Source organism: Lissotriton helveticus, chromosome 10 (genome assembly GCF_964261635.1).
Source record: "Lissotriton helveticus chromosome 10, aLisHel1.1, whole genome shotgun sequence".
NCBI classification, from domain to species: Eukaryota; Metazoa; Chordata; class Amphibia; order Caudata; family Salamandridae; genus Lissotriton; species Lissotriton helveticus.
In genome coordinates this window covers 438367124-438390877 of record NC_136071.1, presented here as the reverse complement: position 1 = coordinate 438390877, position 23754 = coordinate 438367124, and the positions used below count along the sequence as shown (strand labels likewise).

Genomic DNA, 23754 nt, shown 5'->3' with positions numbered 1-23754 from the left:
TCTCCGACGTCACACTGGGCAGCAGGGCCCTGCGTTACACCCCAGCACTACAGTCCACCAACAGCGTAGTTTAAAGATGTTGCACCTTCACTACACGATTGACACCTACATGGATAGAAGGTCGCACCAGCTTTGTAGAGATTCCCCTCCCCCATTTGACTGCACATTGGCCACAAAGCAGAAGGCACAAAGTATACTCAATATGCCCATATGCGGCGGAGAGCGTCTGTTTGTGTGAGCAGATTGCCGAACAAATGCCATGATGCTCGTCATGCCTAGAGAGGAGCGCAGCACATCTCTTGCCGGATGTCAAGAGGGCTCCCATTGATTCAGCAAAACAAAGAGCGCAATTGAGAAAGAACGAGTGCTTGAAAGTGCAGACGTGCGAGTGGCAACGCTAATTGCAAACAGATGGCCCTTGCGCGTCACTGCTCGCTCCAGCATGGTGGATGCCAGCACAAGCACGAGTGCTTGAAAAGAGCTGACCGATTTCCAAAGGTCATCTCCTAAAGTAACGCATGCGCGCTGCACTAGGCTCGACCTAAAAAGGGCCCAATAGATCAGACCTTCCTGAACAGATCTTCATCGCTAAGGCCCAACCTGACCTCGGATTTCAATATCGCATAATCATCGGACCGTTTTATGCAAATTCAACCAAATAATTATTTTAAGACAAAAAACAATTCACTCAGGCCTGCGTCACCTCAAGTCCTGTGAACTGATTCTTTCGACTTCATACACCCCTATCGTTCAGTCTTGGATTACAATAATTCCTACCCAAAATATTACATATGCCAAGGGCCATTGGGATTATGCAGCAGGGAAGAATGGGATTATGCAGCAGGGAATGACCGAATTATGCCGAAGGGTTGAGTAGATTATGCAGCAAGAAAAGGCCAATTATGCAGCCTAAGTTGGCTAAACTTTGTGATAGTATTACTTTGCTATGTTGTCTTTTTTACACATGGTAACACTGTCTGGACAAGAATGTCTCTTTATTAGTACCAGTTTAATATTTACATATAGCAAAAAGCAATTGAAATATGGCCAGGCCAGTCCACTGTTGCAAGGTGGTTTCCACTACACAGGAACATGTGTCGCCATGCTTTTAGTAATGTTTGATCCATTTGAGCTAATACACATTATTTTTGTAAAAATCTGTACATTATGCAGCATTTGACGGATTATGAGGCTAACACGACAACTCCTTAAGTATGCGAAAATGGCCGCGGTCACAGAATCACTGACAAAACCTTACTTAGTCCATCCCTGAATATACGCAAGATGGGGCAATTAACAAACATGTGCACATTGTTGGCTTTCAACACCCCTCCCAAATATTCTATTGCCTGCATTCGTCTTAACTGCTTTTACTTGCTGACTCACTTATGTTCCACAAGGAGTGAGGAGGATGATACGTTGAAAACACGCACAATGCCGCTGCTGAATCCACAAGCGAACACATGACGCAGAGGATGGAATGTTACAGCGCAAGGAGTCTCGTCAACTGAAGTGAAGTCATATTGCTATAAATTAGGGAAAAAAATAATAGTAATTTGAAACACAGACAGGTGTGAGTCAAAGTCAAAAAGTACTTTATTCGGTTAAAAGATAATAACCATAAAAGTTCACAACATGATTTACAGTTTACACAGGGAAATTTTAAAAGAACCATTCCATTATATTTCATTAAAATCAATTGTTTTCCGCAATTTAAAAACGAGTTTAAAAAAAACTAAAACTACTGCAACAGTTAAAATAGTGTCCATTCTCTGAAGTTCTAAAAATGCTGGGCGACATCTATTTAAATTCATTTCTTTGAGAATTGGGATAAGGAATTTTCTACGAGGTAAAATATAAAATTTACAGAAAAATAAAATATGAATATCAGATTGGAACGATAATTCATCACATGGACACGTAGGCAAATTTTGAGACCATGAATTCATTACTGGGAAGGACAAGAGTCTAAAAACAATGTTTAGTCTAAAACGGGTCAAGAGAAATCGATCATAGTTAGACATCGGTAGCGTTAAATACGGCTGTATCTTATCACCAGTTATTACTTGGAGATGCGCGGTAACTGTCTTTTTTTTCATTTCATCTCGCCTTCTCCTCTCCTCTAGGTAATCCATGCATTGCTTACTCAACAATTTCCTAAATATGTGAACCATAGTGAGTGGATCGTCATAATATTGTTGGCAACCAATTTCAGCAAGAAAACGTTTTACGTAATCTAGCCACTCAAACCTACCCACATTTTCCAATTTTAACATATCCTGGAGCATAGCCCGGTTCATAACACACTCATTCGTTATCCACACCTTGTGCCACAAAAGGATGGGTTGTGTTCTAATTATGTCCGATATATGAGGTTGTCCTAGCTCAGTGTGGCAGATATAGTTAGCCACACTTTGTGGTACTGCTAACACATCCCTCATAAACTTGTTTTCGGCTATTTGAATTGAGTTTATGTTTGAATATCCCCCTAGACCCGAGCCATACAAAGCTACCGATCTACACATGGCATTATATATAGTAAACATTTCTCTTATCGGCTTTTTACCCAGCTTTTTTATAAAATTCTTTAAGGCCATTATTGTTTTTAAGAACAAAAGCGTTCTGGCCTTGACTGCACTTGTCCAACCCCCCAATTCATGGAACAGAATACCAAGATAAGGGAAAGAAGAGGTGTTTTCCAAGGGAACATTATTTATGTACATTCTTCTCATTTGTTTTCCAGTTCTTTTGCCACAGTTCATGGAGAAGGTTTTACTGCAATTTATTTTCAAATCCAAACTCATCATGAACTTTTCAAAAGCTATTATCAAGTTTTGAAGGGCCAAGGGGGACCGAGCCATCAGGACTGCATCATCCGCATACAAGAGTGCAGGGATAGGCCTCTTACCAACCCTAGGCATATCCCTGCTCTCCTGGAGCAGATGACGCTCAAGTCCATTAATGTAAACCAGAAATAAAAAAGGAGCCAGGACACACCCCTGGCGTACTCCTCGTTCAACACCAAATTTTCTGGTACATTCTCCCCTCTTTCCATAGCGGACCGAAGCCGTAGCTCCCGCATATAATTCTCTTAGGAAACAAATGATTGAGGGTTCCACACCCAAACCTTCTAAAATTTCCCACAGTTTCACATGTGACACACAGTCGAACGCCGACGTAAGGTCAACAAACGTAAGATACAAGCGTTTGCCCTTTACCCTTGTGTATTTTTGTTGGACAAGCAATAAATTTAAACATTGTTCGATTGTTCCTATGCCTTTCTGAAATCCAAACTGTAGGTCACTCATTATCTCATTCTCTTCAGCCCAGCTTTGGAGTCTTGCCAGGATGGCTCTGCCAAGGATTTTTATGGAGGAGTCCAAGAGGGAGATAGGTCTATAACAAGCACAATCTTGCCTATCTCCCTTCTTGTACATCGGTACAATGACCGAAGTAAACCAAGACGGTTTCAACCCCCTTGCTAGTGCTGCATTAAAGAGTTGCACTAGCATAGGGCCCCCAGATCTCGCTGTTGGCTTTGTATAGATCCGCTGGGATCCCGTCTGGACCTGCGGCCTTGCCTCCTTTAGTTGCTTTCAGGCCCGATATGACTTCCTCCAGTGTTATCACCAGTTTCTCTACCCCTGACAATGTATTGTCCCTTTCAATTGGGCCTATTATAGGACTATCATCTTGGCACCTGTAAAGGTTGGAAAAATGTTCCACCCAATCCACCTCAGCAATAGCAATCTCTATTCGTGCCTTGCAATTGTCATAGAGAGGAGGGGCATTTACAGCCCTCCAAAAAGCAGATACATCATTTGACTGTGATGCTACGCATAAAGCTTCTAGGGCCTCCTTTTTTATAACATCTTTCCTTTTCTTTAGGGCCTCATTATATATTTTCCCAAAAGCTCTTATTTGTAGTGGATCTCGGGGTATGCTGTGTATAGCATGTTTCAAATCAGTTAATGCCCTTGTACATGCTTTGTCAAACCAACTTTTATTACCCTTCGCCTTATTTTTTGCCTCCACCCACAAGCAGCTTCTGATTGTGGAATCTATGATGTTGTAATGCTTTATAATCTGTTCGCTGTTAGACTGCTCATTCAAGCATATTACAAAGCTATCTGAACAGGCATTCAACAATTTTCCTAGGAGCTTTTCTGGGACCACCTTTCCCCAATTTAAAGAATACCCATTCTGTCTCCCGAGAACGACATCGGGAACTATACATAAAGGGTGCATGTCATCATGCTGCTCCGGAAATGGGTTTTCAACCTCCATTGTTTGGGGCAGATGGTCACTTAGAGGTACCTTCATAATCTTTAGCCCCTTAATATTGTGACTATAGCTATTTGAGGAAATGATAAAATCAATTGTAGTTAAAGCTCCTCTGCCTATAAATGTGGGGGCAAAAGGGGATGGTTTTTGGGCAATTTCATTAGCATATCCCAAATTGTACATAAACAATATTTCATTTAAACTATCCCCCATCAAAGAGTGATCAAAATGCGTTAAATTGATGTCATGTTCTAGCATTAGGCCACAAATGCCCTGTTTGCCCTTTTTACAGAGTGGACAATTAAAATCCCCCCCCCCATAAGATTGTTACTTCCCTGTCCTTTTTATCAATTTCATGTTGTATATCCTCCCTCAGCATTGTTAAGGTGCTGAGGATTTAGTTTTTAGGGATATTATTATAAAAATGTATCAGGACCAAGTTAATTCCCTTATTATTTAACCTGATTACTTGATAATAACTAGATTTGGACATAAAATGTACCTGCTCATACTTAAGCCGATTCGAAAGAAACGTAATTAAACCACCCTTTGCTCTCCCAAATTGACCCCCCCCAAGGCCAGAGTAAAAAAGGTTCTATACCCATTTAAGAACACTGGATCAATGGTCCAGGTTTCTTGTAGAGCCAGAATGTCTGATCCATTTATAACGCTTTCCCAGGTTGGATTCCTAATTATCTGCCTCAATCCTGCCACATTCCAAAATAAAAATGTACAGGATTTTTTATTTTATTTTACTGGGCAGTCACCCACTGGTACATTACTCAAATTCCTGCGACCTATCGGGTGACATGCTATTCTGCGCTTCATCCCTTCTTTTAGGTCATGGTTACTGGGTATCATACAACCTTCCTCCTCATTGTGACCATGAGTCACAGTGGGTACAGTAACGGGTTGAATATTGTTTTCGTCACCCTCCCTTACCCCCTGATCTCTTCTATCTTGAGTTCATCACTATTCTCCCCTAATACTGATGTTTTGATGATAGAACTATCCTGTTTTTGTCAATCCACATAATCAAGACCCGAGAATACATCAAACTGGTTGTGGACAGGAATGTTATAAACACATGGAGCTATGCCTCTGTTATCCCACAAATAATTATTCCTAGAATTAAGGCTTGGGATTGGTGGATAATGCTGCCTAGGATAGAAATTGGGTAATCTCTGAGGTTGGAAGGAAAGATTCTGAGTATGTCCAAAATAATTAGAACCAAACCTTTTTGTATACTGCCTTTCAGGTTCATGAGTTTTAGGATATTGGGCTGAAACATACGGATAGAAGTAGCTAAGATAGTGTGTAGACATAGAATCACTACTTCTTGACTCATACCAGTCCCCAATATGCCTGACAGCTCTGTGATCTTTAAAGTTTATAATGATTACATCCCCTTTCCTGTCTTTCGGTCGAGAGCCCACCCATGTTGACCGCCTAACATTTAAAATTTCCCCATTAATGTGGGCAGGCAAGGGTCTGTTGTTACGTAACCAGTAGGTAACTTTATTTCTTAAGGCTCGCTGATCTTCTTTAGTGACTAGAGGAAGCTCAGGGACACCCGCCATGACAATCACATAAGGAGCGGCTTCAGGCGGTAAATCAACTGTTCTACGTGTTTGCCAGTTTGTATTATGCATATTCCTATCCCCGTTATCCTTAATAGCCTTACTTTGCGGGAGTTCTACCTTATCTTTTGAAATCAAATTATTCCCCCCAGTCGGCATCTGATCACTCACTTTAATTGTAGGTTGAGCTATAATTTCTGACTTCTTCTTTGACAGAAGGGGTGTCTGCACCTTTTTGGGGGGGACACTAGATGGTTTTTCCCCGCCAAGACAAGCTTTTGTAGGGAGGGTAAAATGTACTGATACTTGTTCTGCTTGTGGCAACGTTTTCCCGGGCTTTACTATAGTGTTTATATTAATCAGCCCTTTCGTCAAATCTGACAGTAGAATTGTATTTCGTTCTACTTTTTTATCAATTAAGTCTAGGTGCGTGTTAATCATCCTAGTCTTTTCTAGTAAGGGGTGCATAAATGTTTTTATCAGGGTTTCAATTTTTTCCAACAGGCCATCCTCCCCAGAATGACGATTTGTTGTTATTAAGGGGGACGTGTTGGGAGTCAGTAAATCAACCGCATTCAGCGATGTTAAAGCCAACGTCTTCTTTTGTATTTTCGCTTCCCTAGTTTTTAAAGGTCCACCCCCTCTTTTTTTAGTTTTCACCTTGAGTGGTGTAATCTCGCTGATATTAGAAGGGGATGGGGATGGAGTAGAGAATCTCGGGGAATTTGATAGACCTTCGTCATCAATGCTATTGTATGAGTATGGCATGGACAAATCGGGAATGGTGGGCGAACACAACAGAGGAACATCAGTGTTAGGGTTAGAAAACATTTCTACATTGCCCTCCATATCTCCAGAATTCACCAGCCCACTATGTCCTCTGCATGGTTTGTAGAATTTGGCGACATCATAGTCCCTATTTGCCCCAAAGATGATTGTTTTCTAGTCATTAAGTTCAGGGCAGGTCCCCTCTTTGGTTCAGCTACATCTACTCTTTTCTTACAGTGCTTCCCCCCACGTTTCACACGCACTTTTCTGTATTTTCTCACCGATTTAGGGGCTAACGGAGTATGCTCTGAATCTTTAGTAGCAATCTCAGGCCGGTCTTGATGCCTCTCAGCATACACTTGTGCTACAATCGTCATGACCTTCCTTACTCCGATTTCAGGATTAGTTGGCGCAACTTTATCCACCACTATAAGGGGCGTTTCTTCTCGTACCATATTAAAACTCCCCCGGCCTAGTGATGCCCTTCTATCATGGTTAATCTGATTTACCTTTTTAATTAGGTAATTGTCCATAGTGCCTAAACCAGAAGCAATTTTATCATTTTTAGCCCGAAACATCTAATAACCTTATAGCTACAATTAGTGTGACTTCTAGTGTCGGAATGCAATACCAAACGCACGCAAATACACTAATGCACCAACACCATATGTAAGATAGAGTCTCAATTCAATATATGTAGTTCTCCTCAACAGGGTCAAAGTCTATGGCCCAGTCCAGTCTCTTCAGGCCTCGGAGGGCCTAAGAGGGCCTAAGAGGGCCCGCCCTTTGCCCGGGCTTAGCCCGGCGTCGCCCGCGCGCGTACCGCGACGCGGAGGAAGCCGCGGTCTTTTGGCGCCTCCGGGCGCGGAAGTGGGCGTCTGTAGGCGGAGAATCCCGCTAAGGATTCTGGGGGTTGTAGTCCCCCCACTCTGCGGCCGCTGATGGCTGGTCGCGGCGGCGTGGGGGACAACAACCACTAACCAGCAGAGCTCGGCGGCGAAATCAGGGGCAGCGTCGTGGGTCCAGGCACACAAAGGGTTCCAGATGCAGGTAACTGCGGATTTTCAAGATTTCCCCGCTCTGCCGAGGAAGGCGCGGTCTTTTGGCGCCTCCGGGCGCGGAAGTGGGCGTCTGTATGCGGAGAATCCCGCTAAGGATTCTGGGGGTTGTAGTCCCCCCACTCTGCGGCCGCTGATGGCTGGTCGCGGCGGCGGGGGGGACAACAACCACTAACAAGCAGCGCTCGGCGGCGAAATCAGGGGCAGCGTCGTGGGTCCAGGCACACAAAGGGTTCCAGATGCAGGTAACTGCGGATTTTCAAGATTTCCCCGCTCTGCCGAGGAAGCCGCGGTCTTTTGGCGCCTCCGGGCGCGGAAGTGGGCGTCTGTAGGCGGAGAATCCCGCTAAGGATTCTGGGGGTTGTAGTCCCCCCACTCTGCGGCCGCTGATGGCTGGTCGCGGCGGCGGGGGGGACAACAACCACTAACAAGCAGCGCTCGGCGGCGAAATCAGGGGCAGCGTCGTGGGTCCAGGCACACAAAGGGTTCCAGATGCAGGTAACTGCGGAGTTTCAAATGAGTCTCTTAAGCTCCAGAAAGAATGCACATATCAAGAAATTTGTGCTACATTTATGGTCGAGTAAACTGCATTAAATCATTGTACTGTCTTAGTAACTGTAACAATAAAGGCTGGGAAGATGCACAGGCATTAATAACCATTTGCAAGCGCTTGTGTGGAGCTTTGAACAGAAGTATCTGGCTGACAGCCAAGTGATATACTGTGAGCTGATCACTTTCCCCAAACCCAAGTAAATAACCTCCTAGACTATTTCCAGTCTGGATTCAGACAAGATTGTAGCACAGAAACTGCTGTTCTATGAATTCTGGATGATTCACTCAGATTCCTCAACTCCAGTATACTTGTACTACTGGACCTAGCAGCTGTCTTTGATACAATCAATTACTACTCTCTGATTAACAGCCTGAAGGATTGCATAGGCATCGAAGGGCAAGTCCTAAAGTGGTTTGTTGCTTATCAATCTTACCATACTCAAAGGATGAAAATAGAACGCTCCATCTCTTGCAAAACCATCCTAGTCACTGGAACTCACTTGGTGGGCCCACCTGAGGGCAATTACCTATTAGTATGCCGAGGGGAGAAGACTGTGTGTTAATGCTTCTGTGGACTGTTAGCAAGCCTCTGATGAAAGAGCAGGAGCTTTGAAACAAGTCAGGCTATGGAAAATGTTTGTAATGAAATGCTGGTTTGAAAGTAAAGTTTCTGATGAAAAATCCTTAGCTGAGTGTATCTTTAATTTTGGACAACAACTTGCAAATATATATATATATATATATTCACTGAAAAAACCATAGGTTTCAGGGCTGTTTTAGTTAGCTGGACATTTCACTCGTACAAAACCATTGAAATTCCTCAGTTATAGTTAGTTCTGCTAACTATAACTCGGACGCCCGCAATCCACTGCGGATGATGTCACATATTACATCATTCATGACATGGTCAGTGATATCACTGATGACATCACTGATAACATCTCAAATGACATCACTGATGACATCACTGGTGACATCATCCAGTGCATGTGGTTTGGTTTGTTATTTAAATATGTATTATATATATAGCAATCTGCATTGAAGAATGAGTGGATATATAAACATGAATATCTGGATGGAGGATTTAGTAGCAGTGTGATTGACTGTTTACTTGACTAATTTATAGTGTCTCACTAAATATATTGGATAGTGACTAAGCTGTGTGAATGTCTGTATCACTTTGTCAGTTGTTGTGTAAACTGCTGCACCAGTTGGTGATTAGCTATGTGAAAGTCTATATTAGTTATTGATTAGTTAACTGAGTATTTGTATGGGAGAGTGAATGTGTGTGTGGTTCGGTGGGGGGGGGGTGACTGTTCAAAGATGTGTGAATAGTTGATTCAGTAGGTATATGAGGTTAAGACTACATGTTATAACAGTTGTTTGGGTGAGTGAATATCTTTATGGGTGTGGTGATGAGCAAATATATCTCTCAATGGTACATGTCCAACAAACTAGAAAAATAAAAGGCAGTGTATGTGACAGTTGTTGGATATAAATAAGTATACATAAGACTCAGTGATTTTATGAGTGACTGTATGGATAACTGTATACTTGTAATAGTGATTTTATAACACACTAAGTATGAGTTACTATCTATATGATTAAATGAAGTGGTGTTTGTATAAGTGTGTAGCTGAGTAAATGTACGTATGATCCATTGTTTGCATAAGTGAGTAGGATGACTGCATAAGTGAATAGGATGTGTGCCGGTGTGTTATGTCGATATAGGTGTCTAAGTATATTTGATAGTGTTCTATTGATCATTGACAGCATGTATGAGTGAATCTATAGGTAAGTGTTTAGATGTGTGTGTAGATCTAGGAATCACTGAGTGGGTTTTTAGAAACTTGTATTGGTATGTCAATGGATTCAAATATCGTACTCTGTATTTTACGGTGAGTGATGAAAGGTTATACTACTGTATGATGAGGTGTATCTGATTGTCATGTGGATGATGTCATCAGTGATGTCATTTGAGATGTCATCAGTGATGTCACTGACCATGTCATGAATGATGTAATATGTGACGTCATCAGCAGTGGATTGCAGGCGGGCGAGTTATAGTTAGCAGAACTAACTAGAACGGAGGAATTTCACTGGTTTTGTACGAGTGAAATATCCAGCTACCTATAACAGCCCTGAAACCTATGGTTTTTTCAGTGAATTTCTAAGGTTTTTTAAATGCTCATTCCTAACTATAACATGTCTGAAACCTATGGTTTTTTCAGTGAATTTCAAAGGTTTTTTAAATGATAATTTTTAAATGTAATAATAGTTATATGCATTTTTTATGCTGATTTTCTACCGTTTTTTAACTGTTTATTTTTATATATTTTATTTTTTAAATTACATTATATATTTTTAATATAAATGGAAATAATAATGTTTTTTAAAATATTGAAACTGAAATATTGTTTTTTTTTGTTGAATGTAGAAGTGCAGAACTAGAAGTATGTTGGTTAGTTAGGGGACTGCATGCATAGTGGATAGGGGTTTGGAGCAGTCCATGTGCTAAGGCCTGGCTCAGTGCATGAGTACTTGGGTATTTACTGAATGATTAGAGTACTGCAAGGAGAGTGCCTGGGTGAATTTATAAGTGTTTGGCTTTTGGCACAGTGAATGGGTTAATACAGGGTGCTGAATGAGTCACTAGAGGAGTGCAAGAGGAGTGACAGGGTGTTTCCTGGAAGTGCATGGATACTGACTGGGGAATTGGAGGTGTGAAAGGAAAGTGTGTAGGTGGTTAGAGGACTGCATGCACAGTGGATAGGCGTTTGAGGCAGTCCATGTGTTAAGGCCTGGCTCAGTGCATGAGTACTTGGGTACTGACTGAATGATTAGAGTACTGCAAGGAGAGTGCCTGGATGAATTTATAAGTGTTTGGCTTTTGGCACAGTGAATGGATTAATACATGGTACTGAATAGGTCACTAGAGGAGTGCAAGGGGAGTGACAGGGTGTTTGCTGGAAGTGTATGTATACTGACTCAGGAATTGAAGGTGTGAAAGACAAGTGTGTAGGAGGTTAGAGGACTGCATGCATGGTGGATAGACGTTTGAAGCAGTCCATGTGCTAGGGCCTGGCTCAGTGCATGAGTACTTGGGTACTGACTGAATGACTAGAGTACTGCAAGGAGAGTGCCTGGGTGAATTTATAAGTGGTTGGGTTTTGGCACAGTGAATGGTTAGTCAATGGTGCTGAATGGGTCACTACAGGAGTGCAAGGGGAGTGACAGTGTGTTTGCTGGAGTGTATGGAGACTGACTGGGGAACTGATGGTGTGAAAGACAAGTGTGTAGGTGGTTAGAGGACTGCATGCATAGTGGATAGGCGTTTGAAGCAGTCCATGTGCTAAGGCCTGGCTCAGTGCATGAGTACTTGGGTTGTGACTGAATGATTAGAGTACTGCAAAGAGAGTGCCTGGGTGAATTTATAAGTGTTCGGGTTTTGGTGCAGTTTAAAAAAAAATTTCAGATGGGTACTGGTGGTAACTGACTTTGACTAACCAGTCCTAGAGCCGGTGCTATGCTAAAAGACACTTAGAATACAGTTAAAACACCTACATACACTAGGGAACACTATGGGTTGGGGTACCCCCGTGATTACAATGACCTCCTCTGTAAGCCCCTAGTACATAATAGGGCAGGGGGATTAAAACTACCTCTTAAAACGCGTCACAAGGCGCATTTGCACACTGGTGAAGGGGGGGGGCTGAGCTGATGTGTGCAAACACGCCCTGTGGCCGTTTTAATTTGGGGGATAGAGGCCCCTTGAATCCTGCGTGTCCCTTGGGTCCAACTAACCCACCAGGTATCTCCAGATAGCGCCACAGAGCTGTGTAAAAAGTGGCACGGCCTGGACCATCTCTCTGCAACGCAGCGCAGTGGCACTTACTGGAAGCACCTGGTGGACTAGTTGGTCCCCAGGGTCCCTCAGGATTGAAGGGGAATTATTTCCCCATCTTGAAACCCGCCACAGGGCGTGTTTGTACACGTCACCTCAGGCCCCATCCCCTCCCTTCACCACTGTGTAAACACGCACTGTGTCCGTTTTAGTTTGGGAGATTAACTCCCCTTGAATCCTGAGTGTCCCTAGGGTCCAAGTAGACCACTAGATACCTCCAGTAAGCGCCACAGAGCTGCCTTGCAGAGAGGTGTAAAAAGGGGCACGGCCTGGGCCACCTCTCTGAAACACAGCGCAGTGGCGCTTACTGGAAGCACCTGGTGGGCTAGTTGGCCCCCTGGGGCTCTCAGGATTGCAGGGGAATTATTTCCCCAACTTAAAACGCGCCACAAGACGTGTTTTCACACGTCACCTCAGACCCCATCCCCTCCCTTCACCACTGTGTAAACGCGCCCTGTGGCCGTTTTAAGTTGGGAGATTAAGTCCCCTTGAGTCCTGAGGGTCCCTAGGGTCAAACTAGCCTACTAGGTACCTCCAGTAAGCGCCGTTGCAGAGAGGTGTAAAAAGGGACACGGACTGCATCACCTCTCTGCAATGCAGCGCAGTGGCACTTACTGGAAGCACCTGGTGGGCTAGTTGGCCCCCAGGGTCCCTCAGGATTGAATGGGAATTATTTCGCCAACTTAAAACGCGCCACAGGGCGTGTTTGCACACATCACCTCAGGCCCCGTCCCCTCCCTTCACCACTGTGTAAACGCGTCCTGTGGCCGTTCTAAGTTGAGAGATTAAGTCCCCTTGAATCTTAAGGGTCCCTAGGGTAAAACTAGCCCACTAGGTACCTCCAGTAAGCGCCTGTCACAACTTAGGCACATATGGCGAAACTACAGGTCCCAGAATGCTTGGAGGCTAGTCTGTTTTCCCTTTCCTCCTTCCTTCTTCCCTGTCACTCAACTCCTATATCTGTGTCTGTGTGGAAGCCCCCGGTGCTTGTCACCTGTGATAGCTACCATTCAGTACCTGGATCTTTGTTGGGAGTCTGTTGTTCTGTTGGGCACTTCTTTCCTTGGTGCGGGAGATTCCGCTCTTCTGGACTGTGTTGGGTGGGCGAGGAGTTGTCCTTGGAGCCGCGCTGAGAGCCGCGTTGGAAGCAGCGCTGAGAGCCGCGCTGGGAGCAGCGCTGGGAGCCGCGCTGGGAGCAGCGCTGATCTGTGAAGATTAACGGACGAAGGGAAGACTCGAATCTTGAGTCCCTTTGCCTCGCTTGATTTTTGCGTTTTGGAACTGAAGCTAGCGGAGGACTAGCGTTGGGAGAGTGCTCCTATCTCCACAGTTTATTTTTGTTTGATTTCTTTACTACGTCCTTGTTTTGGTTGGGACGAACACTTTGGATTCCCTTAGAGCTGTTGAGAGGCTCGGATTGGTTTTTAAACAAAGAACATAGCAGCTGACCGGGGTTTGGTCGAGTTGAACTTGCAGAGGATTCAGCACGCTCAAGATAAGTAGCGTTCTACCTTGACTGTGAGTGATCTCTAGAGACAATATTTAGTCTTTTTACCAATTGGGGTTCATGGGCAGTTCCCTACTACTTTTGTTGGTTACTTTATTTTTCCTACTTTTTGCCCTTATCTGATGGAATGTTTGCTGGAGCCTTGACATGTAAGTGTATTGGAATACTCTAGTATAGACATATAGAGGTGGCCTTGCATTCCAAGAAAGAGAGTGACTTTTGTGTGTCTTGTGCCTCCATACAGGAACCTGTACACAGACTCAAGGCGTGGTGTCTCTCCTATTGTCAAGCCCTGTGGATGGTTTATGGCTGCCAGCCTTTTTCTATTTTATTTATCCATTTTTTCCCCTTCCCTGGGTGGGGTCCTCACAGGTGAAGTTTATCTAATGATTCACTTGGGGTGCCACATCAAGGGAGGAGAGAAACTAGCATCTACATCGCTCCCGCTGTACCTGAAACCTAAGGTTAGTCAATCTGCATATTTCGTGACAGAGTGACAAGACCACGTTGCAATACGGCCTGAGCGATGGATACTAATACTGTCCTGGCTACTATGCTAGAAACCCTTAATGCATTACGAGTAGAGGTAGATGCAGTGAGAGTAGAGAATCATGATATGAGGACTGAAATGACTACTCTTCGACAAGAGGTAGCAGGAATAGCACGGTCTAATCCCACTAGTGGTAGAGGAGCTCATTACATCAGAGAAGCTACGTTACCTCCTCCTCTTCAGTCACAATCCTCCGTTGCCCAGGGAGTTCAAGGTCCTTCCACCATTAATGTCATACAACCAATGCAGTTGCCTTTGGCACCCCCAGAAAGGTTTTTAGGGGATCCTAAAAAGTTCAGTACATTTTTGGGACAGTGTAGGTTACATTTCATGTGTAAACCCGCTGTCTTTCCTGACGATCATTCTAAGACAGCTTTTATGTTGTCCTATCTAGGGGGTAATGCAGCTAGCTGGTCGTTTCCTCTGATTGAAAGAAACGATCCTGTTTTGGATAATTTTGAGGAATTTTGCGAAGAGATGAGGAAGCTGTTTGATCGTAAGGCACATATGCTATCTTTAGATAGGGAATTGATTACGCTCAGACAAGGATCTCAAGATCTGCTGTCTTACATAACACAGTTTAATCGTCTTGTTGTTGAAACTGATTGGCCAACCTCAAAGAGAGTATCCTTGTTTTACAAAAGGATTGAAAGGGGAATTGAAGGACGTTCTTGCCCAGGTGGTGTCTTTGCCAACTACGTGTGAAGAGTTAATAGACCTCACAGTTCAACTAGATCATAGACTACAGGAACGGAAAGGTGACAAATATCGACATGAGTTCCGTTTCCCTCCTTCCAAACCAAGAGCAGTCTCAGAAAACCCTCCTTCCTCGGACACCACAGAACCCATGCAAATAGGAGGGATACGAGGTCCTTTGCGTTCAGAAGAGCGTACTCGTAGAAGGATTCAGAAACTCTGCATGTATTGTGGAAAACCTGGACACTTCATCAAAGATTGCAGAGCCAAGACAAAAGGGGCAAAAAATCTCTCTGCGGTAGAATATCCTGTATATACTTCGGGAAACGAGAATGCTCAAATGAGTCCAAGACCCCTTGTTTGAGCCATGATATAGAAAAAGAGGTCTATCACGCTGTCGCAAACACTATGCAACCTGCTGTGCCTCATATGAATGTATGTGTCACCATCACTTGGCCTGGGGAAACACCTGTGATGGTACATGCCATGCTGGACAGTGGAGCTACGGGTAATTTTATTGATCGTCAATATGCTAAGAGATTGGGAGTTCCATGCATCCAGAAAGAAACACCTGAAGCTGTGAAGGCTGTGGATGGGTCTGATTTAACATCTGGACCAGTGTGTTATCATACTCGCCAACTAATGATGCAAATAGGACAAAACCATTACGAACTCATTTCATTTGATTTGATAGATGCCCCCCAGTTCAATTTAATTCTGGGTATGCCGTGGTTAACATTGCATGATCCTGTAGTGAAATGGGCTGCGCGTACCATCACCCTTAGTTCTGTCTACTGTGCTGACCATTGTACCCTTCCCTGCTTTTCTGAGGAAATCCGGATGGAAACTCCTGCAAGCACTCTGGCAAGTGGAGGAAGGTCTTTGAGCGTGAACGCTATCTCTATACTTCCTGAGGTCTACAGGAGGTACCAGGACGTCTTCAGCGAAAAAGAAGCCAACAGGTTACCCCCCCACAGGGAATATGACTGTGTGATAGAACTGGAACCGGGGGCTAGTATTCCATGCAGCAGGATTTATGCCCTCACAGAGGCAGAGAACATCTATCTTCACCAGTATCTAACGAAACTGTTAGCATCAGGATTCATACGCCCCTCTACATCTCCAGCCTCGTCACCTCTGTTTTTTATACCGAAAAAGGAAGGGGGCTTGCGTACTTGTATAGACTATAGAGCTCTCAACAGAATTACCAGAAAGAACCGGTATCCTCTCCCTCTGATACCTGTTCTATTGGACCAATTAAAAGACGCTAAAATCTTTACCAAGCTTGACTTGCGTGGTGCATATCATCTCGTGAGGGTCCGCCGTGGGGATGAATGGAAGACCGCATTCCGCACAAAATATGGGCTCTACGAGTACCAGGTTATGCCGTTTGGCCTGTGCAATGCTCCTGCTGCATTTCAATTTTTTATGGATGAGGTGTTAAGGGGCTTGCTGGACGTTTCATGTATCGTCTATATAGATGATATACTCATCTACTCGGCCACACGAGAAGAGCACGTTGGGCACGTGTTGGAAGTGTTAGAAAGACTGCAACAACATGAACTCTTTGCCAAATTGGAGAAATGCCTCTTCCATACCACGGAGGTCGAATTTCTTGGGTACATCATTGGTCCGGAGGGGCTACGAATGGATCATAAGAAAATTCAAGCCATTATACAATGGGAATCTCCTTCTTGTGTGAAGGCCTTGCAAAGCTTTTTAGGTTTTGCGAACTTTTATCGCCGGTTCATTCATGGTTTTTCTACTATCATCCAACCTTTAACTCATTTATTAAAGAAGGGAGTGGTCTTCAAATGGACGGATCCTGCTGAACAGGCGTTCCAGGCGTTGAAAGCCCGTTTCGTTTCCGCACCCATCCTTCGCCATCCAGATGCCACTCAGCCCTTCGTGATGGAAACAGATGCGTCCCATTATGCTATCGGAGGCATTTTATCTCAAAGACATCCGGACACGGGACAACTTCATCCCGTAGCCTACTTCTCCCGGAAATTGTCCTCCAGTGAGATCAATTACAGCATCACAGACAAGGAGTTGTTGGCCATCAAACGGGCTTGTGAAGAGTGGCGACATCATCTGTTGGGGGCTAGACACACAGTAGAAATCTTTACAGATCACCGTAATCTTCTTTTCTTGAAAAGTGCTAAGGCGTTAACACCTCGCCAGTTACGGTAGTCCTTGGTTTTCTCGGATTTTGACTTTGTAATCAAATATCGCCCTGGCCCTCAAAACGGAAAGGCTGATGCTTTATCAAGACCAGAATCAGTACCTCGGGAGCAGACTTTGGAGGTAGAAGAACCTCCCCTTCTTCTTAACAAAGCGACATTCAGTCCGTTTGTGTCAGCTGTAACCTGTCCCACAGATTTCCTGAGACATGTGGAGGAGAAAAGTGACTTGGTGGATGCTCCCTCGTGGATAGCTAATGAACCAAGGCAACGAATACAAAAAGGCAGACTGCTCTTCAGAGATAAACAGTTGTATCTCCCTGATCAAGAATTACAGTATCAAGTTTTGCAATGGACACATGATTCTTCTTTGAGTGGACATCCAGGAATTCTCAAAACCTTCCAGAATACATCGAGGTACTTTTGGTGGGAGACCATTCGGAAAGACATAGAAGAGTACGTAGCCAAATGTCCTATATGCATTCAAGCTAAAGCTCAACACCAAAGAAGCAGTGGATTGCTACGTTCTATACCGGTAACTCCAGCTCCATGGCACACGGTTTCAATGGATTTCATCGTAGAAATGCCTCTCAGTTTCGGCAACAACACTATTCTAGTGGTAGTAGACCATCTCACTAAGATGGGTCATTTTATTGCACTGACCAAGTTACCCACATCAGGAGAATTGGCCCTAGTCTTTTTGCAGAATGTGGTACGTTTGCATGGCATTGCCTCTGTGCTTATCACAGACAGAGGCACACAGTTTACCTCTAAATTCTGGAAGGCTCTGTGTGAGGTTATGAAAATTGATGCGCGATTGTCAACAAGTTACCACCCTCAGACAGATGGTAAAACAGAAAGACTAAATCAGACGCTAGAGCAGTACTTGAGATGCTTTACACTGCAACAGGGAGAAGAATGGAGAACGTTGTTGTGGATGGCAGAATTTGCCTACAATAACACCACTCATTCCTCGTTGGGATGCTCTCCCTTCTTCTGTCTTACGGGTTATCATCCCAATTCCTTGCCTTTTGACCAGCCATGTCCTTCTTCCCATCCTACCATACAGCAACATCATGAGCATCTTCACTCGGTTTTACATGATGCTAAAGAACAGTTGGTGGCAGCCAGAAACCGCGACAAAATACAGGCCGACAAGAAGAGAACTCCAGAGCCGGCCTATGCAGTGGGCGATAAGGTGTGGTTGAGTACTAAACATTTGAGGCTTAAAGGGAATACACGTTTGCAACCTAAGTTTGTAGGCCCATACCCCATCGTGGCTGTGGTTAATCCGGTCGCCATGAAACTAAAGCTACCATCCTCCTGGCATATTCATCCCGTGTTCCATGTGTCTCTGATGAAACCATATGTGCAGGGAACGAGACCGATAGCCAGACCACAGCCTTTGGACATAGAGGGGGATATCGAGTATGAGGTGAGAGCTGCACTTGACTACAGAAGGGTAAGGGGTGCCTTGCAATATCTGATAGACTGGAAGGGGTACGGACCTGAGGAGCGCTCTTGGGACCCTCTCTCTAATTTGCATTGTCCTGGGTTATTGAGACGTTTCCATTCCAGGCATCCTTCTAAACCTGGTGGACCGCCGGGACGTCGGTCATTGAGAGGGGGTTCTGTCACAACTTAGGCACATATGTCGAAACTACAGGTCCCAGAATGCTTGGAAGCTAGTCTGTTTTCCCTTTCCTCCTTCCTTCTTCCCTGTCACTCAACTCCTATATCTGTGTCTGTGTGGAAGCCCCCGGTGCTTGTCACCTGTGATAGCTACCATTCAGTACCTGGATCTTTGTTGGGAGTCTGTTGTTCTGTTGGGCGCTTCTTTCCTTGGTGCGGGAGATTCCGCTCTTCTGGACTGTGTTGGGTCGGCGAGGAGTTGTCCTTGGAGCCACGCTGAGAGCCGCGTTGGAAGCAGCGCTGAGAGCCGCGCTGGGAGCAGCGCTGATCTGTGAAGATTAACGGACGAAGGGAAGACTCGAATCTTGAGTCCCTTTGCCTCGCTTGATTTTTGCGTTTTGGAACTGAAGCTAGCGGAGGACTAGCGTTGGGAGAGTGCTCCTATCTCCACAGTTTATTTTTGTTTGATTTCTTTACTACGTCCTTGTTTTGGTTGGGACGAACACTTTGGATTCCCTTAGAGCTGTTGAGAGGCTCGGATTGGTTTTTTCACAAAGAACATAGCAGCTGACCGGGGTTTGGTCGAGTTGAACTTGCAGAGGATTCAGCACGCTCAAGATAAGTAGCGTTCTACCTTGACTGTGAGTGATCTCTAGAGACAATATTTAGTATTTTTACCAATTGGGGTTCATGGGCAGTTCCCTACTACTTTTGTTGGTTACTTTATTTTTCCTACTTTTTGCCCTTATCTGATGGAATGTTTGCTGGAGCCTTGACATGTAAGTGTATTGGAATACTCTAGTATAGACATATAGAGGTGGCCTTGCATTCCAAGAAAGAGAGTGACTTTTGTGTGTCTTGTGTCTCCATACAGGAACCTGTACACAGACTCAAGGCGTGGTGTCTCTCCTATTGTCAAGCCCTGTGGATGGTTTATGGCTGCCAGCCTTTTTCTATTTTATTTATCCATTTTTTCCCCTTCCCTGGGTGGGGTCCTCACAGGTGAAGTTTATCTAATGATTCACTTGGGGTGCCACATCAAGGGAGGAGAGAAACTAGCATCTACATCGCTCCCGCTGTACCTGAAACCTAAGGTTAGTCAATCTGCATATTTCGTGACAGCGCCACAGAGCTGTGTTCCAGAGAGGTGTAAAAAGGGGCAGGGCCTCTGAACACCTGTCTGCAATGCAGCTCCCTGGCGCATACTGGAGATACCTGATGGGCTAGTTGGCCCTCAGGAACCCTCAGTATTGAAAGAGTTAATCCTCCAACTTGAAAAGGCCCATGGGCGCGTTTGCACAGTGGTGAAGGAAGGGGGCGTGGCCTGAGGTGACATGTGTGCAAAAACACAGTGTGGCGCGCTTTACATTGGGAAATTAATTCCTCCTCAATCCTGAAGGTCCCTGGAGGCCAACTAGCCCACCAGGTACCTCCAGTATGCGCCAGAGAGCTGGGTTGCAGACAGGTGTTCAGAGGCCACGCCCCTTTTTCAACACTCTGCAACGCAGCTCCATGGCGCTTACTGGAGGTACCTGGTGGGCTGGTTGGCACCCAGAAACCCTCAGGATTGAAGAGGAATTAATTCCCCATCTTAAAGTGTGCCACACAGCGTGTTTGCAAACATGTCAACTCAGGCCCCGCCACCTCCCTTCACCACTGTGCAAACGCGCCCCGTGGCGCGTTTTAAGTTGGAGAATTAACTCCCCTTGAATACTGGGGGTCCCTGGGGTGTAACTAGCCCACCAGCTACCTCCAGTAAGCGCCACAGAGCTGTGATGCAGAGAGGTGTAAAAAGGGGCACCTCTCTGCAAAGCAGCCCCTTGGCGCATACTGGAGGTTCCTGGTGGGCTAGTTGGCCCCGAGGGACCCCCAGTATTCAAGGGGAATTTGTTCCCCTTCTGCAAACGCGCCAGGGGGCCCGTTTGCAGAGTGCTGAAAGGAGGAGGGGGTTGCCTCCGGCTCGATGACGGTCTTTTTTAAATTTTATTTTTAAGAAGGGGGGCTGTGTGGGCCCCCCTTCTTTCCCTAATATTCTTGGCCCTGGGGACCCAATCCCCCAGGGCCTGCCCCCAATTTTTTTTTTTTTATTTAAAATATTTCGGGAAGGGGGACCCCATCCCCCGGGGAATGGCCTTTTTTAGTTTTTTTAAAGTGTATTGGAGGGGGGCTGCGTGCCCCCCCCGCCCCTAATGGCCCGGGGACCACAGCCCCCGGGGCCGGCCTTTCTTATTTTAAATTTAAAAAATTGGGGGACCGTGGGGGGGGTCCACAATCACCCCACGGTCCCGCCGGCTCCCCGCGTCCTTCGGGAGCCGGCATTGCTTTTCCACACGGGGAGCTGCTAAGATGCAGCTCCCCGTGTGGAAAAGCAATTTTGTTTGAATTTTGAAAGAGAGAGCAGGTTTCACTGATCTCTCTTACAAAATTCAAACTAAGTTTGCTATGTAAGGGTTGTCCTGCCATAGCAAACTACAGTGTCCCGGGGGTGGGCACCCCAGGACACTGCAGGAGGCAGCCCTGGGGATGGCGGTCCCCAGGGCCATCACAGGCTCCAGGAGGGGGGCAGGGTGGCCCCCCTCCCACAATCTACAGATCATTAAGGGCCTGATCACGAGTTTGGCAGTGCGGTGCCGGGTCTGCCCCGCCGCCGCACTGCCAAACCTGTGATCGAGGCCCTTAATGATCCTTGGGAAGTTCCTGTATTCTTATTATATTCAGTCATTATTGGATCTTTCCTTTTAATTTTTTGGTAAAGCAAAAAAAAAACCTTGAAACAAACATGCACTCACCAGCATGTAGACTGTGACCATCGGAACTCGTGGCTGCTCGAGCTTAGATTACATACCTCAAAATCACTTGAGTAGCCTTTTATTTTTTAATTTTTTACTTTTAGGTATGGCAGTCTTAACCATTGTATTAATAAATTCGACATACTTTAAAGCCTATAGGACCAGATGCATTTTGATTAGCTGTGTATTGCATTGTTGGAGGTTTCAAAGCAAAATATGCTAGATTTCTGGGTGGTAGGGCAAAGTAGTAGATGGTGGGCCGCGCCGCCGGGGAGGCATGGTGGGCCCCGCCGCGGGGGGCCCCCTCCATGTGCTTTGCAGGGGGGCCCCCTCAAGTTTCGTTACGCCCTAATTTTAAGAAGCCCCGGGGATGGCGGTCCTTGGGGCTGGGGGGGCCTGAGAGCCCCCACACCTAATTTAAAGAAGCCCTGGGGTGTGGCGGTCCCCGTGGCTGAGGGGGCCTGAGAGCCCCCCACCTAATTTAAAGAAGCCCCGGTCCCCGTGAGCCCCCGCCTATATTATGATAAAGCCCCAGGGGTTGGCGGTCCCCGGGGCTTGGGGGGCCTTTGAGCCCCCCCACCCATTACTTTTGAAAGCCCCGAGGGGTGGCGGTTCCCGGGGCAGCTATTAATCCCCCCGCACATTTTCTCATGAAACCCCGGGGGCGGTCCCCGGGGCTGGGCACCCCATCCAATTCTGTCATTGCCCCGGGATTTAGCCCCGGTGCGTAATTACCAATGATGCGCGGGAGACAGTGCGCGAATCTCGTCGATTTTTTTTTAATGCTTTTTTTGGCCCTGGGTGTCCTTGTGGGACCCCCTGAGCAGGCCTAGGGGGTCAGGGTGTTTCTACCCTGCCCCCTTTTTGCGTTTTTTTTTCTGCTTTCTTGTGCCTCGGTTCTACCGAGTGTGGACAGCCAATTAGCTTACAGCTCATGCTCGGCAGGGTGCGCGGATCCACCGCAGCTATATATATATATATATATATATATATATATATATATATTTTGAAGAATTATTAATGTCAAATATATATATATATATATATATATATGTATATATATATATATATATATATATATATATATGATTTTAATTTTCTCAGGAACTACTGAACGGATTTACACCATTTAACCAAAAGGCACAACTCTGAACCAAGGGCTACCTTTTTGCCAAATTTGGTGTAATTCCGTTCAGCAGTTCGGGTTGTAGCTGCGACTAAAGGTTCCTATGGAAAATTGCATGGGGAAAACACGTTTTGGGACCCCCCTTTTTTCTCAGCCCCCGCTTGAAGAAATCCTCGAGACTTTCAGGATAGGATCGGACCGGAGTGCCCCACCAGTTTTGGAAATTTCGCGAAGATTCGTCAACCGGCGCCAAAGTTATTAAAAATAGAATGTTGCGGATTTCTTATGGATAATAGGTCCTAACTATAACTACCTACTGGCGACCACCAGTAGGTAATATATACATCCATTTATATATATATACGAAACCAAATGCAGTCTTCCACTACACCGCAACCGCGAATGCAGAGACCACGCAAATCCAGCGTATTTCTTCGGCACAAAGATTTTATTCAGATAGAGACCACTAAATCCGACGCGTTTCGGGCATCCGCCCTTGCTCACAGATCGTCAGTTAATGCAATTGTCACCATTTAAATACATTTTTTTCTCCGACTTTTTTTCAACCCATTTTTTTCTTACACCCCATGTGATCATGGAAATGAAGGACATACTACAAGTTACAGACCTAGCAGTCTTGTTTCATTCCGTTTTAACCCTCCTGTTTTTTAGTCAAAATTCTAAAAACTTTATACATAGTGTAAGCCTTACAAAACATATAAAAGCTTATTTCACATAGATTTTAGTTTAACATACCCAAATAAACTGTATAAATACAGTTTATTGAAGAGACGAAGTTTCTAACATACCTGCTTAAATGCAATAACCTAAGAAAAATCATTGAAACTATTATCTGTTTCACAGAAAGATATCGGTTTGCAGAGGTTGCCATATGGTAAAATATAGTGACATCTGATATGGTACAGATTATCCATCACTATATTGGCACCATAGAGTGTAAAGTAACACAACTAACATGTGCAAATAGCATGTCTATCTGAATGTGCAAATTACGCAAACAAAAGTGCATGGTATTGATGTGCAAATTACGCCATAAAGTGCTAGAGTGTACACAAACAATTCATGTGCAAATCATCGAAATCAAAAACATTTTGTTATGTAAAC

General features: G+C 45.0%; 1 protein-coding gene across 2 annotated transcripts in view; it reads right to left on the bottom strand.

Moving 5' to 3' along the window:
• LOC144784260 (mitochondrial Rho GTPase 2-like) overlaps window positions 1-23754 on the bottom strand; it is a 1917079-nt gene that overhangs the window by 1414395 nt on the left and 478930 nt on the right. For both annotated transcript variants that reach the window (XM_078662926.1, XM_078662927.1), the window contains exon 20: window positions 1387-1526. In XM_078662926.1, the coding sequence (XP_078519052.1) occupies window positions 1387-1526 (140 nt within the window). The remainder of the gene's footprint in view (window positions 1-1386; window positions 1527-23754) is intronic.